General features: G+C 49.6%; 1 protein-coding gene across 1 annotated transcript in view; it reads right to left on the bottom strand.

Annotated features, from left to right (window-relative positions):
* Positions 1–15,972, bottom strand: part of Adprhl1 (ADP-ribosylhydrolase like 1) — a 34,427-nt gene that overhangs the window by 11,128 nt on the left and 7,327 nt on the right. The window contains exons 3-7 of the mRNA XM_052751695.1: positions 15,075–15,200; positions 14,061–14,201; positions 11,083–11,210; positions 10,800–10,932; positions 6,816–6,969 (exon numbers count right to left, since the gene is read on the bottom strand). Coding sequence (XP_052607655.1) covers positions 6,816–6,969; positions 10,800–10,932; positions 11,083–11,210; positions 14,061–14,201; positions 15,075–15,200 — 682 coding nt within the window. The remainder of the gene's footprint in view (positions 1–6,815; positions 6,970–10,799; positions 10,933–11,082; positions 11,211–14,060; positions 14,202–15,074; positions 15,201–15,972) is intronic.

Consider the following 15,972-nt stretch of genomic DNA (forward strand, 5'->3'; position numbering starts at 1 on the left):
TGAGAGTGAGATGGCCCATGTCACTGTTCCAGGGTGAGCCATGGAACCAGTGTTAGTGTTGCCTAGAATTTGTAAGCTCGTGCTAACAGTGACTACTGTCCAGGAGAGCTCTGTAGCAGTATCATGTTAACTTCTCCCTGTCATTTGTATTACTGGGTGGCTATGGATGGAATCCTGAATCAGAATCGGAATGTCAGTACTATCCTGGAAATACACTTGTCTCAAGATTGATGGCTGGTTGTCTTGGCCATGATAGCCCTGCTATTGTGCTTGGATTCAACATGTGTGGCTATAGGTGTGACAGAGGGGTGTCTGGTCATTAGGTGGTGAGGGACAGAGGGGTGTCTGGTCACTAGGCAGTGAGGGACAGAGGGGTGTCTGGTCACTAGGCTGTGAGGGACAGAGGGGTGTCTGGTCATTAGGCGGTGAGGGACAGAGGGGTGTCTGGTCACTAGGCGGTGAGGTACAGAGGGGTGTCTGGTCACTAGGCAGTGAGGGACAGAGGGGTGTCTGGTCATTAGGTGGTGAGGGACAGAGGGGTGTCTGGTCATTAGGCAGTGAGGGACAGAGGACAGTCATCACCTGGGCTGACCCACACCTAAGAGTTGGGCACTTTTCAATGCCTCAAAATATAAGAAGGACTCAAGGGTTCTTAGAGAATTACCCTGCTGCCAGCTGCTGCATCGTGCTGCTCTTCAGGACCTGTGGCAGGTGAAGGGCGGAGAGTAGACACAGGGGAGCAGGTTTTTGACCTCTGTGTGGTGATAATGTGGCATAGAAAAGCAGATTAAAAGGGGCCATGATGAGGCAATCCACAAACTGTATAATATAAAACATAGCAATATCTCAGAGTAGCATCCTAGTCCATAGGACTATAGAATGCTAGCCAGGTCAACCCTTGTGGTTTGCGGCGGTGAGAGAAGAGAACACTTATTCAGAAAACTCATGGAAACATTTACAATGAAAACCATAAGGACACAGTTTTGTGGCTTGTTGTTAAGAGATTCAGAAAAAAAATGTGTGTGTCTCTATCTCTGTGTATCTATGTATCCGTGTGTTTCTGTATCTCTCTCTCTCTCTCTCTCTCTCTCTCTCTCTCTCTCAGTGTGTGTGTGTGTGTGTGTGTGTGTGTGTGTGTGTGTGTGTGTGTGTGTGTGTGTGTGTGTGTAGTAAGAAAGACAGAGAAAATAACATGCCCAACATGGCCCAATATCAGCAGTTGTCAAACCAGGTGGAAAGAATACAGGAGTTGTCTACTGTTTCAATTGTTTTCCTTCCTTCCTTCCTTCCTTCCTTCCTTCCTTCCTTCCTTCCTTCCTTCCTTCCTTCCTTCCTTTCTTCCTTCCTCCCTCCCTCCCTCCTTCCCTCCCTCTCTCCCTCTCCCTCTCTCTCTCTCTCTCTCTCTCTCTCTCTCTCTCTCTTTCGAGACAGGTCTTACTTTGTAGCTAGCTAGCCTAGAACTTACTATGCAGGTTGGCCTCAAATTTGTGGTGATCCTCCTGGATTGGCCTCCGAAGTCCTGAAATTACAGGTGTGATCCACCACACTCGGCTTTTAAAAATGCATTTGAAATCATCTAAGGCCAGGTGTGACAGTGCACATCTGTAATCCTGGTGCTCGGGAGGTGGAGGCAGGAAGTTTGCAATTTTGAGGGCAGTTTGGGTTTTGAGAATTTATCTCAAAAAGGAGAAAAGAGAGTAAGAAGGAAGGAATGAAGGATAGATGGAGGGAGAAAGGAAATATTGACTTGAAAACAATCCAAATAGGAAAGGATAAACAAAACCATAAAGATATGGTGTGACAAGTGGAATTCAAGGATGCTACTGACATAGATGGGTTCATGGAGAGGGTTTCAGAGCTTCCTTGGGATTTGGGGTGAGCACTGGGGGTGATTTTGAGGTAGATGCTCTCCAAGTTGACATTACCAGGACACACCCCAGGAAGAGGAGAAGTGGTCCTGAGTAATCCCCTACAGACATCATGGAAGGGTGAGTAGATCACAAAGATGTGGTCCAAAGGGTCACTTAAGGGGTTGTGATCTTGGGGCCATCAGTTCTGGCCCTAAGTTCACCCTAAGTCTGTGGTGAACTCAGCATGGATTTAGGACGAAGTCAGTGCTCCGGGTACTGGTGGCCTTACAGCACTGGCCTCTTATTTATGATGTGGCCACCTGAGGGTGTGAGTCCTCACTTTCGTACCCATGACAATTCTTTGTTTATAACATTCTGAGTGTGCTCTCAATTTATTTCTATTTAACAGGGGAAAACAAACTGGCCCAGTATCAGTTTTAACATTAGAGAGGTAATGGTAGCTCAGTGACCTAAAAGACATTTCCAACTTAACAGAACCTTTGGGATGAATTTTAATGATTGAGATTTTTTGTTTGTTTGGTTTGTTTTGTTTTGTTTTTGTTTTTTGAGACAGAGTTTCTCTGTGTTAACAGTCCTGGCTGTCCTGGAACTTGCTTCGTAGACCAGGCTGGCCTTGGACTCACAAAGATCCACCTGCCTCTGCCTCCAAAGTGCTGGGATTAAAGGCATGTGCTACCACCACCCGGCGGTGATGGAGATTCTAATCAGACATTTGAGTTGAACGTCACTTTGGACATTTTCAATATTAGCACTTGTCCTTTGGGCTGGCTTTTCCACCCACATTCAAGACAGGCCATGCTCTTGGTGTGCCCTTCAGAAAGGGGAGGCTTGAAGGGCACAGAGGCCACCTGGGCCAGGCAGCAGAGTGAAAAGTGTTGATTGTCATACACTAGAGTTGAAGTCCTCTCACTGCTCTGTCCCAAGTGAGATACGCTGGCCACTAGATCCTGGACTTCTCACCTACAAACAGGCTCTTCAACGCTAGCTACCTCATGGAAAGCCCAGATTAATGGAAATTCCTGATCAGCAGTAGGGGCTGTTTTTACCATGTCACAGCAGAGACTGGGAAAACCAGGCACCACAACAGCCTTGCAACTCAACTGGCATTTGGTGAACTCTGGCTGTGAGTTGTGAAGGGGTGTTTGTACCAGGTGTTACATAAGCTTTGCCAGCTGTCTCATAGAGGTTTGTTGTTGCTGGTTTTTATTTTCCTTCCGAGACAGGGTCTTGCCATGCAGCTCTTGGCTGGCCTTTGTGACTTGTGACCATCTGTGTAGCTACGGTTGGCCTCAAATCATGATCCTCTTGCCTCTGCCTCCCAAGTACTGATATTATGAGTGTGTAACACTGCCACTTGCTTAAGAATCTAATTTTGTCAACCTCCCTGAGGAGTCTATCATCTTGTCTAGCTGACTTATTTCCTCCAATTGTTAGAAAGGAATGGTGCCCAGAATACCCACCTCTTATCTGGCTTTCAGATATGAAAACCTTGGAAAAATGATTTCAGGTATAAAGGAAAGACCTTGGGCTGGGATTATAGCTCAGTAATAGAGCACTTACCTAGGCCTGGCTTTGGTCCCATCTCGACCATGTGTTCTCTCTGTCCGTCTTTGTCTGTCTGTCTGTCTTTCTCTCTCTCTCTCTGTCTCCAGAGGGTTTGGGAAAATTAGTCTAAATTAACCTGAATTCTAAACCTGTGTCTCCTGACCAGCCTTGTTCATATAATGCATATTCCTCTCCTGGGAACATGGCTCTCTGTTGGGGAACCACAGAACACATTCACGTACATTCTTGAGAACACACTGGAGTCCAGATCTTTCCAGACATGCTTCTCAGTCTAAGCCCCAGATTTAACTCACATGCCCATGCCTCTAGATCAAGAGAGGGTGATTTCTGCCACTGATTTAGGCACAAAACAGTACAGAAGGTTACATCTATGACCCACACTTTTCTGGAAGTCACCCCAGTTTGTCACCCAGAAATAAGAGACACTGATCCCTCCACAACCTACCGTACAGATGCGGTGACCTTGGATGTGGGCTCAACACCAGGTTGAAATGGGCACGTGACACTTAATCTAAGGTACTGTGCCCATAAGAGGGAGCCTGTTCCTCACTCCACTGATTAAATTAGGTGACGAGAAAATGTTGTCTGTGCCACAATTTCAGAGCTAGGAAAGCAGAATAAATGTCCTAGGGTAAAACAGGGTTTACTGTGCTTTTTGTAGGGATTAATTTGTTTGCACAAGAGATGTGGAAGTTATCTGGGTGTGGCGGTGCACACCGGTGATACCAGCACTGGGAAGGCTGAGTGAATCATAAGGATCATGAATCTGAGGCCATCCCAGGCCACACGGTGAAATCCTATCTCAACAAAACAAGAAAACCTACAGTATAACTGGGTGCGGTGACTCCTTTCATTTCAGGAGGCAGAGGCAGATAGGTATCTGTGAGTATGAGTTCCAGGCTAGCTAGGGTTATATAGGGCTATATAGAGATCCTTTTTCAAAACAAAAAACAAATTAACAACAACAACAACGAAAAACCCCACAACAATTTAAAATTCGGTTCAGAGTCTGAGTATATGAACTATTGGCACACTTATACCATGGAGCACCAGTTAGAAAAGTATCCAGTATGTGTTTGTGTACACCCTCATACACACATGCAGAATGAAGATAGATTGATGAGCCATGCGAGTGGAAAAGCCAGAAGCAAATGTATACACATACAGCTACTACAGTCCTATGTATGATAGAAACCACGTGCACACAGCACACACGTACAAATATGTCATTCCTATATGCAGCACTGATATAGATACAGAGGATATAGTGGATATAGAAGAAAATTCTGGCAGGATGCATAAGACATGAACTGTGCCCTGTGTTTTGCCCAGGGTGTGAGCTCAGGTGAAGCTTGGGGAAAGAGTGTTTCCTATATGCCACCATTCAACAGTATCTGAATTCTGAATCTGTGTGTGCACATCACATTTGTAGTCAGAACAAAGCCAGCTAGCATCACCTGTCTAACAGGGAGACGCTGGACGCACCTTGCTACCATCCAAGCTTTCATTTTCCTTTTCAGTGTTGTCTTTACCTGTCACAGAGAAATGAGATGGGGGAACTTCCATAGTGCCTGTGAATTTCACTTAGTTTATGCTTTCTAATTTATAATGGCTTTGTAAATTTCTGATTCTTACATACAGAGGACCACTAGTGAATGAAGACGGAGCCCATGTAGGCCTCCATCCTAATCTACCACACACATGCTGCTCATCGGGGCCATCGCTGCTTGTGCATCAAGGACAGAGACAGGGTAAAGCCACCAGAGATAGGAGGGTGCCCCTCAAAATGCCAAGTATTGTCTTTCTCTAGGGAAAGCTTCAACTTACCTCATCCCAGCCAGGTTTATTTTCACTAGAGAATCCTCCATTAATTCACACCCACTGCTCTGGGCTGCCTGAGCAGCAGGGTGGAAGAACATAATGTATGACTTTCCTCATATCTGTCTCTCTGTTTCTGATTGGTAAGTGTGTTAGTTCAGTTATTGTTCAGTTATCCAGAATCAAATGGCGCGCGCGCGCGCGCACACACACACACACACACACACACACACACACCTGCTCAATGTCGAGCACCATAGACCTATCCGCCACACGACTCTACTCGTCTCTACAAAATGGAAGCCAGGTACTCCCCAAAAACAACTGCTGTGCCCAAGACATGCCTGCTTTACCATAACTGTTAGATTAGCTCCCTAGGATCAGGAAGAGGACAACAGGATACCTGGGGCAGAGCAACTTCAGGAAGTCCCAACACATCCCCTAGCCTGTGTCAGCGGCTTTTTCTACTAAAGCCTGTAGCTTCTTGTCCTGCTGTCTATTTGGACATCTTATTACAGGGAAAACAGAGGCGTCACATATCCCATTCACATCCCACAGAAGCCCGTGAGGCCCATGGAGAGTTTGCACCCTAGAGGCTGTGCAGATTCCAACGGGTGGATGCTTCCTGCCCTAGCCTCCACCCGCAAGCCCATGCAGAGGTTCTAGGGGCCCCACCAGCTTCTCAACGCAGACAGTGTTGGCTCTCCTCAGAAACGAGGCCTTACACAAGAAGAACACAGCACCAACCAGCCAGGCCCAGCACCAGCCACCCAGCGACCAGCCATCTGTCGTCAACAGTGGCTGACTTCATACTGGTGAAAACCCGCGTCAAGCCATGGTTGGAAGAGGAGCATGTGACCATCTTCCCCAGACTGTCATCTAACCCTTCCTCCTACGTGGATCTAACCTACCCAAAGGAAGATGCTGCACGTGACCCAGGAAATGATCTGCTGCTGCCTGGCTTTCCCAGGAAGTTGTTCAAAAAGATTTCAGTCAAGGCTTAGTGACTGAAACATGGCAAGGAGGTTAGATGACGGCTTTGGGTACATCTTGAAGCCGCCAAGGGTCTCTACCATGAGGCGTGAACATACCTGACGGCTGAAGAGAGATACCCCGCCCCCCCCCCCCCCCCCCAGCGTGCCAGCAGGTAGAAATAGGTAGAAGGGCTGAGGAAGGTTCTCAGATGGGGACCACGGCTGTTAGCGTTCTTCAAGGGGGTGAACAAGCAGCGCTGGGCTTGGAGCAGAATAAAATACACCAATTGTCCAGGAGAGACAGCTTGTCACCAAGCATCCGGGGGGTTTGCGTGCAGCGAACACAAGGCATTAGCAGCAGTTGAGTGTGAGGAAAAATATTCTCTTAGGACAAACAATGTATTTTATACAGCAAACAGGATTTGAAATCAGGGTGGGAGGAGTTACAGTTGAATTACGGCCCACGAGGCACGTGTTCCTTGTGTGCAAACTGCACACGTATTCCCTCTCCTAGGGGAGGCTCTAAGTCTGAGTGTGGTCACTACGGGCTGCCCTCCGGGAGGGGAAAATGGCAGAAACACTTTACTTTTCTTCTGTGGACAGGCGGTGCAGGGCTGTGCCCAAGTCCTCCAGTCTGCCTTTGTGCTCCAGTTCCTGGTACAAGCCCCGTGGAACAGTGGCCAGGCCGTGCAGCAACCCGAACAGGCAGCCGGCGATGGTTCCCGTGGCTCCGCTCTCACCTGAAACGGCAAACGCAAGCGTGTCCTGGGGGGACGGCGGGGTTCCCGCTGCCTGAGCCTGCTGCCCTTATATCTCTGAGACCATCCTGGAGAAGAGGGGGGTAGTGGTGGACATGTTGTAATCCTAGTACTCAGGAGACTGGGCCAGGTATATTGACATGAGTTCAAGGCCTGGGCCAGGAAGTTGGTATCAGGCCAGCCAGGGTATATCATACCCTGAGGCAGCCACAGTTCTAAGCACTAGGCCCTTCTCTACTCTACAGCTGCTTCCCTTCTCTCCCCATTCAGGTGACATCTTGCCACCACAAACCAACCCAGTGGTGTTACTTAGCAGACAGTCGTGAGTAGTAAAGCTGGGAGAATGAGTCCTAACAGATAGCCCAAGCCCTGTTCCTGTTTGTACAGCCTGGGAATCTGAAAAAGTCTGGCCTCACACTAGTGGAAGCCCATGAACCGTGGACTGGTGGCTGTGGAGCCCCCATGGGACTGGACTAGGCCCTCTGGACACGGAAGACGGTTGTTTGGCTTGAACTGTTTCGGGGGCACCCAGGCAGGGGGATCGGGATCTGTCCCTGGTGCATGGGTAGGCTCCTGGGAATCCGGTGCCTGTGGTGTGACACCTTGCACAGCCTTGTTGCAGTGGGAAGGGGCTTGGACCTGCCTAGGCTCAGTGTGCTGGGCTCTGCTGACTCCCCATGGGAGACCTCGATTTGGGGGATGTGGGCATGCGAGGTGGCTTGGGAAAGAGGGCTAGGGGGTGAGAGGAGGGAGGAGGGGGTCTGTGGATAGCATGAGGAGTGAGTAGAAAATTTCTTAATAAAGAAAAAAAAAGTCTGGCCTCAGCTTCTGTAATCAAGCCTCAGGTTTCTTAACAGCCATGGGATCCATCTTTGAGCAACCTCATAAAGGAGTTATATGTGAGGTTACCAAGAAAATGCATCTGCACGTGGCAGCTGTGTCTCCTGATGGTCACAACCTCTCTGTGGTCAAGCACACTTGACGTGCAGTTAGCTTGTTCCTCCGTATCAGAAATGCAGGCACCAGGGCACATTCCCAATTGTCACGCATGTGCACTTGGATTCATTATACCGTGCTTTTCATCCACCCTTTGTGGGAAGAAATATCCTAAAAGGGAGATCTGGCCCATCATGATTGGGAGGAGAAGAGAGTTATCTTCTTCCACAAATAAGCTACCCACCTCAGAAATATTCATAGAATTGGGCTGCCCCCAATTTCTGACAACTGTGTGTCCACTGCCTTTCCATCTCTGGTGTGCATTCAGGCCAACCACAGCCTACTTTGGTTTGTTTGTTTTTTCATATTTATTTTTATTTTATGTGTATGAGTGTTTCGCCTGCATGAACGTGTGTGCACCGTATGTGTGTCTGTTGCTGATGGAGGCCAGAAGAGGGCATCAAAGCCCCTGGAATTGCAGTTCACGATGGTTGTGAGTTGCTAACTGGATGCCAGAAACTGAACTCCCTTAACTGCGGACCCATCTCTCCAGCCCATTGTTTGTTTTCGAGTCAGGGTCTTTTGCAGCCCAGGGTGGCCTTGATCTCACTATGGAGCTAAAGCTAGCCTTGAACTCCTGATCGTCTTGACTCTACCGTCCTATTACTGGACATATGGGTACATGTCACTACCACATTTTTTTTTTTTTTTTGGTTTTTCGAGACAGGGTTTCTCTGTGTAGCTTTGCGCCTTTCCTGGAACTCACTTGGTAGCCCAGGCTGGCCTCGAACTCACAGAGATCCGCCGGCCTCTGCCTCCCGAGTGCTGGGATTAAAGGCGTGCGCCACCACCGCCTGGCCCCTTCTCCAGTTTTTAAAAGACTTTAGTACACTTATTTATTGTGTGTATGTGAGTGTGTACATGCCGCAGTGCCTGTGTGAAGGTTTGGGCAGGCATGGGAGCTGGCTCTTTGCTTCTACCATATCCTGGAATCACACTCTGGTTATCAGGGTTTTACCTGCTGAGCCACGCCCTCTGACACACCTTTTTTGTTTTCGGAGACAGAGTCCCATGTGATCCAGGCTACCCCCAAACTCATTATGCAGCCAAGTATGACCTAGAACCTATGATCCTCATGTCTCATCTCCCAAGTGCTTGGATCACAGGTATGTGATACCATGTCTGTTTTTTTTGTGTGCAGCTGGGGATCGAACCCAGGGCCTCATTCATGCTAAGCAAGTACTCTGCCAGCTGAGCTACATCCCCAGCCCCATGGCCTGCTTTTCAGAGTTTCAGGGTCACTTGCTTCCTGCAGTCTCGGGAAGTTTTAAAAATCCGTGAGATGAGCACAGTTGAGTACGCAGATGCAGTGTCTAAAACTTCATGAATTTGCTGTTTCTTTTTTCTTTTTAGTCTCATACAAAGATTTATTCTGTTAAAAAGTTTTTCTTTCTTTCTTTCTTTCTTTCTTTCTTTCTTTCTTTCTTTCTTTCTTTTTTCCAACTATATGGCCTATGGCAGGCTTCTTGGTAGTTAGCTCTTTCATCTAAAAAAAAACTGAGCTGTGATCTTCAAGTCTTGTGGCCCCCGTCTTTTTGGCTCAGGACCTTGGAACTGCCTCTGATTCCCCCCCACACGACCTCTGACCCCAAGCTGCTTCTGAGTCCTGGTAATGTTTTAGACACACTCTCATGTGCTATCACATGCATACTTGTATACACACACACACACACACACACACACACACACACACACACAGAGTGGGGAGAGCAACTGGATTGGATGAGGCCAGGGCCACAATGGTCGACAGAGGGGGAAAGTCATGGCAGTTCTTCTTGGTACAGATGTACCTAGAGACCTGGGTGCTGGTCCTGGAGAGGCCTGAACACAGATATCCAGGAAACAGTGGAACCACAAAGAACCACTCTAGGCTGAGTTCCCACAACTGTTCTTCCTCTCCTTCCAGTAAAACCTGCTTCCAGGATGGCTCTGACTCCAGCTGTCCATTCTCAGAGGAAAGCTGAGAGAATTCTGAGGGACGCAACATGGTTTAGGAACGAAGTTCTGGTCCCCCATAGAACTTTCCATTGGCAGCTTAGGGCTCTGGCCACACACTCAACCGCACCAAGATGCATTTGCTTTGGGACATGCATCAGAGGCAACTCAAGGGCAGTGACACCCTTGTCAGGTTCTCTCAGCCACCCAAGTCCACCTTGCCTCTCTAGGTCATGCCGGGCACCTTGTACCCTCTTTGTCTCACAGCCTGCCTCAGGCGAGTGAATTCCAGACATTCTGCATTCACTCCATCCCTGCTCGCAAGGCTGTAAATGCCATGGTTTCGTACAGGCTGCAGACCTGCGGGAGGGAGGAGCCTGTGTAGTTGGGTTGAGGGAGACCTGCCAGCCCTGAGTGAGCATCTAGACAGAGAAGAGTCAGCCGGGCAGTGGTGGCACACGCCTTTAATCCCAGCACTCGGGAGGCAGGGGCAGGCGGATCTCTGTGAGTTCAAGGACAGCCTGGGCTACTGAGTGAGTTCCAAGAAAGGCTCCAAAGCTACACAGAGAAATCCTGTCTTGAAAAACCAAAGAAAGAGAAGAGTCCCTGCACCTGGTCACTGTTCTGACGGTGGTCACCTGTGAGACCGGCAGGCTTGTGGGCCACACCAACGTAGGTTACTACAACTGTATCTGTGGTCCTGGTGCTGGCATGTGTACTGCAATCGAGACTCCAGAGTGTGTCCGGCAATGGAGATGGACCGGTGTTCTGGGTCTGTGGCTGAAGCCCACGTCTGTGGACCCTAAACACTGAGAAGTGCTCCAGGGCACAGGGTGGTCTGTACCTTCTGGGCGTATCCACCACAGAGGAGGACATCTTACCTCCATGAAACATGGCCCGCTGGCACAGCTCGGTCCAGTTGCTCCCGGCAGCAAGGAGGGCATCATAGGCAATCATGGGGGCATCGTGGCCGCGCCGCCCCCCTCGGCCTTCTGAGCTCCACTTCTTGTATGTCTGAAGAGAACCATGGGTCAGTGTGCGTCTGGCAAAAGGTCCAGGTCCGTCCCTGTGCCTGCCATCCACCCACCGCTCTTGTTCATTCATTCACTACGCCCCCCTGACTGAGTTCCACAGAGCACAGCCCAGGCCTGGGGCTGGATCTACCTTGTCTCTCTCCTCTGCGTCGTAGTTGCCGGGGAAGGTGGCTTTGTTCTCTGTGTCTTCGCTGATTTTTCTCTCCTCCAGATAAAACTGCCATTTTGCTTCAAAGTAAAACCAGTGCTCTTGGTACTCTAGACGCAAGCACAGGGCGGGTGGGCTGATGGTGCCTGGCGGAGGTGGGCATGGGGAAGGGGGAGGTGGGCAGTGTCTTCTCCCCGCGGCAGGTGTGGGGGATGGAGGTCCTGTGCTCAAAATAAGCAGCCCAATAGGCATGGCCGCTTCCAACAGCAGCGCAGAAGGTGGGAGGGAGTAATAGAGACCCAGTTACTTTACTGCTCTCTAAAGCAGAAGGTGGTCACAGGACGATTGTGAGCCTGTAATTTTAATTAATCAGGTCTGGAGATGTAGCTCACGGCTAAGAGTGCTTGTCTAGCATGCATAAGATATCGAAGAAAAAAAGAAAGAGAAAGAAACAAAGAAAAATTCCCCAAACAAAAGAAACCCAGAAACCCGAAGTGAAATCAACAGGGAACTCTGTATTTTGATGAGCTTAAACCTGGGCCTGCACAGTAAGGGGGGAAGTTTCATTATTACCGATAGCCTGAAACCCAAGCCGCAAGCAGGCTGCAGCACCTCTGGCTAGCATGCCTGATGAGGAGGGCCCCGGCTGGGCAGTGGCCAGCAGCCACTCATCTTATGGAGGACCAAGCCCTCCAGAGACTCGGGGCCGCAGGAAATGGAGGCGCCTGTTCTGGGAGGTTCGCGGCTTGTCCTCCCCTGGAGGCAGCAGAGGGTGGGGAATGCCCTGGCCTTGCGGGGCTGGTAAGGTCTGGGGACACAGCTGAAGACAAGGATTGAGACCCTAAGCCGGGCGGTGGTGGCGCACGCCTTTAATCCCAGCACTCGGGAGGCAGAGCCAGGCGGATCTCTGTGAGTTCGAGGCCAGCCTGGTCTACAGAGCAAGATCTAGGATGAGCTCCAAAGCAACACAGAGAAACCCTGTCTTAAAAAAAAAAAATCTAGACCCTAGATCTTTTCTGTCTCTGGCTGGACAGAGGACAGAGCAGAGAGAGAGTTCAGGGCTACAGGGAGGTGAGCAGAGGCTGCAGTGGAGAAGCCAGGAGGGGCTGGGACAGCTTCCTGGGTTAGCACATCTGGACCTGCTGGGCTGAAATACTGTCTGCTTGAATACCACTAAAGGTGAAATGCCTGTGCGGGACAGCACGGGCCCAGCCCTGCCTCTACCCGGGGAGCAGGTGAGAGCAGCTGGGCAGTGAGATTTCCAGACCCGGAGCCCAGGACCAGCAAGGTCTGTCTGAGTCTTCCAGCTGCCCCTCAAAGAGGGCGCTCCAGGGGACACTCTCCAAGGATGTTTACAGAACATCTCTTTCTCGGTGAGCGTAAGCTCCTTTGAAAGTTTTGTGTCCAAGGAGCCCCTCAAACTCCAGTTAAACAAACTTAAAATCAAACAGACATAACAGGACTGTTTCTCAGGGGTCACCTCCCAGAAAGAGTTAATTCCCCAAATGTCCTGGCCATGGATTCTGTTCTCAGGTTCATGCCTTCACGGATGGCATACTTTCAACAATAGCCCCCTGGGTTCTGGAGTCCTTGGGTGTCCCTTAGCAACGTGAATGCTGTGCTGTGAGGGTCTGCTCTTTCATAGCAACTGCCTTCCAGTCTTGGGGTGTGTGGGCACCTGGTGACCCTGCTAAGATGAGGGAAACAGCCCACTGACTGTAGGCAGTATTGGGGGACCTTCAGGAGACATCTAAGCCCATGTGAGACAGAGGAACCAGGAAATGATGGGTTAAACTAAGCAAAAATAAATGAAATAGACGTTCCATGGAGGCCAAGTAAGTGAGGGACGGATAGTCCAGAGATGAGCTAGCTAGAATGTCCGGCACCATCCTTTAGGCCCAATTTCCTTCAGTGCTGAGGCCCAGTGGGTATCCTGTGTGCTATGTGTCCTTGTAAAGTTGTTCTGGAATCCTCTAGAACATGTCCCGCGCCCGCATCTTGTGGTGACTTTGATGGGACTCTTGGAACTTCTCAAGAGTCCCTCAGCTTCCTGCTCTTTTGGAGAAGCAGTAGCCTTGGCCCTGGGCTCACATCCTCCTTTCTCTCAGGACACCCTGGATGGCTTATATTAGAAAGTTTGCTCCTACCTAGGTGCACAGCAGGACACACGGTGCCACCCACACTTCCCCACTCACACACGTCCTCTTAGAGTGGAGAACAGCCCCGGGGCAAGAGGGTCTTCCGTATACTCAGTGACTTGGGGAGAGAGCCCTGAGTTTCCTTCTCCTGCATCCGGGCTCCTGTACCTGTGTCTACTGCACAGCACTCCCGACTCCAGTGGGGGAGGGTGGGGTACACTTTGCTGCTTGTGTGTCCGAACCTTGAAAGCCATTAGTGCTCCGAGGATTTTCGAGTAACAGGCTGACCATGTCCAAAAAGCGACAGGCTCTGGGTTAATGAGAGCAGATGGAAACCTTGGGAACACATGCCCTTAGTGGTCTCTGGGGACTCATGGCATGGGGACCCATCTTGGTACAGATGGAAGTGTGTGGCATGGGATACATCTCTTTGACCAAGTACAGGTTAGGGTGTGGCTGTGTGAAATAGATGCAATCCTCTGTGAATGCAGAGACAGTTCTCTATTGCACTCGACTCTTGGTGTCAGCTTGGACGTGGGGAGGGTGTGGGTGTCTCAGAGACCTCAGGCTACTGGGGAAGAAGCCACCCATGTGGCTGTGCTTCTCCTTGAAGTCCTGGTACCACTTGGAGCAGGTGTCTGCTCTCTGCCAGGTGAGGATCTTTGTGAAGTCAGCTCTCCCTAGACTGACCGAGGGCTTCTCTAGGCATTGTCTCTGGGTGAACCCCTCGAGCTGCTGGGCGGCCAGGGAAGGACTGGAGTTGGCATGTGAGCACATGTGCTCTGGGTGAGTGGAAAGCAGTGGGGCCGGAAGACAGCTCACCTGCCATGTGCCGGATGGTCTTCCTACAATACTCCTCAGCCAGCGGAAGCACCTTCAGCATATCTCTTCCCCACTGTACAAGTGGCTTGCCTTGTACTGCGTAAGAGGCGAACAGAGCAGTGCACAGGGACCCAAGGAAACCTAGAGAGCAGGAGGAGAGAGAGAGCTCTGCTACCTGGGCCGGTGGCTTTTGGAGTTCAAACAGACCATCCCCAGAGCTGTGAGTTCTGCCTCTCTCTCTTTTTTAAAATATTTATTTATTAATTATGCATGCAGTGTTCTGCCTGCATCCCTGCAGGCCAGAAGAGGGCACCAGATTTCATTACAGATGGTTGTAAACCATCATGTGGTTGCTGGGAATTGAACTCAGCACCTCTGGAAGAAGTGCTCTTAGCCTCTGAGCCATCTCTCCAGCCCCCTGCCTTTCTCTTTGAAGAAGAATCAAGACACTCACCTTTTTGGGGGCTGCTACAGGACCTGGAGACTAAGCAGAGAAGCATAGGCCATATGGCGGCATTTTCTCTGCCCATGGTCTTGGGCTATACGGCCCAAAGGAGGTGGTGCTTTCTGCCACTGTACATAACCTCTTTTAAGGGGTTGGAGAAGGGTCATGTGACCCTCCGGCCTGCGAAGTGGATTGGCTCTGGTCAGATCAGAGGATGACTTCTATGGTCTACTCCTTTCTGTAATGGTGAGTGTATTTCCTCAATTTATATCTTAATAAATTCTGTTACCCATGTAACAGAGTCACGTGGATTGATTGTAGTAAGAGGCGCCCAACTGTGGAGAAGGGTAGCAGCCCACAGAACTGACTCCGACACCTACTTAGCCTGGAGTCCAGTTTCCCCTCGAGATCTGTACCTCTCTTCCCTTTTGTTCTGACATGAACGATACAGGGACAATGAGTATTTTTTCCCCATGTGTGGCTTCTTCATCACCACACTTAATGGCAACTCCGCTTCCAGGTGGAACATCATCCTCACAGGACTCACGTCTGTCCAGCACCCGCTTTACCTGTGGGATGGTTGTGGGTCATTCTGCCACACTCAATGCTGACTTCAATAAGGGTCTCCAGCCGTTCTGGCTTCCAGTACCGCATCCCAATGCACATCGCTTTAGTGGCAGCTCCAAACCCCGAACCTACATGGGAGACAGACACCTGAATTCAGATTTGCCCCCGTGACGCCTGGAAGTCTGGCATTCATAACTTCTAAAGAAAGATGTTCTTGTAACAACATGTCATTAGAATACCACTAGATGAGTGAATAATAAACATGCCACCCAAACCCCAGACAAAAGAAAAGAGATCTGTGGGTCAGGTTGCAAGAAAGTGGAGTTATTTAACCCCTGAAAATGCACCTTTTCTTGACCTAGGGCGGGCTCAGAATGAGCGTCTACTCAGGGAACATCAGAAGCAGCGTTGACCAGACATGCCTGAGTCCTTCCTTCTCCCCTTTCTCTTTTTCTCCTCCCCTTCCTCTTTTGGAAACAGAGCTTTGTTATGTAGACACATTCTTGGGAGCTTTTCTCCTTCAAACCAGTGTCACTAAGTAATAACTGACGTAGAGTCCTCTTCTGGCGTCCTCGGGCACTCCACCTAGGTGGTGCACTTCCACACATCAAGACACTAATATTCATGGTGCACTTCCACACATCAAGACACTAATAGTCTTCGTTTCTGCTGTTAAGGCTCTCTACTCTCTTTTGTGAGATTTCCTGTATGCACACTCTATGAACTCTCTCCACATGCACAATGGAAAGGATGTAGTTTACTGGTTGGAATCTTGCCTTTTTTCACCACTTTATAGCGGAGAATTTCCACACCTCAACTCACAGATCTACTTCATTCTTTTAAACAGCCACACAGCATTCCATTGTAGACATATACAGTTAACTTTCTCATTCTCTTATT

This window comes from Peromyscus californicus, unplaced genomic scaffold (genome assembly GCF_007827085.1).
Source record: "Peromyscus californicus insignis strain IS unplaced genomic scaffold, ASM782708v3 Scaffold_23__1_contigs__length_62951481, whole genome shotgun sequence".
NCBI classification, from domain to species: domain Eukaryota; kingdom Metazoa; phylum Chordata; class Mammalia; order Rodentia; family Cricetidae; genus Peromyscus; species Peromyscus californicus.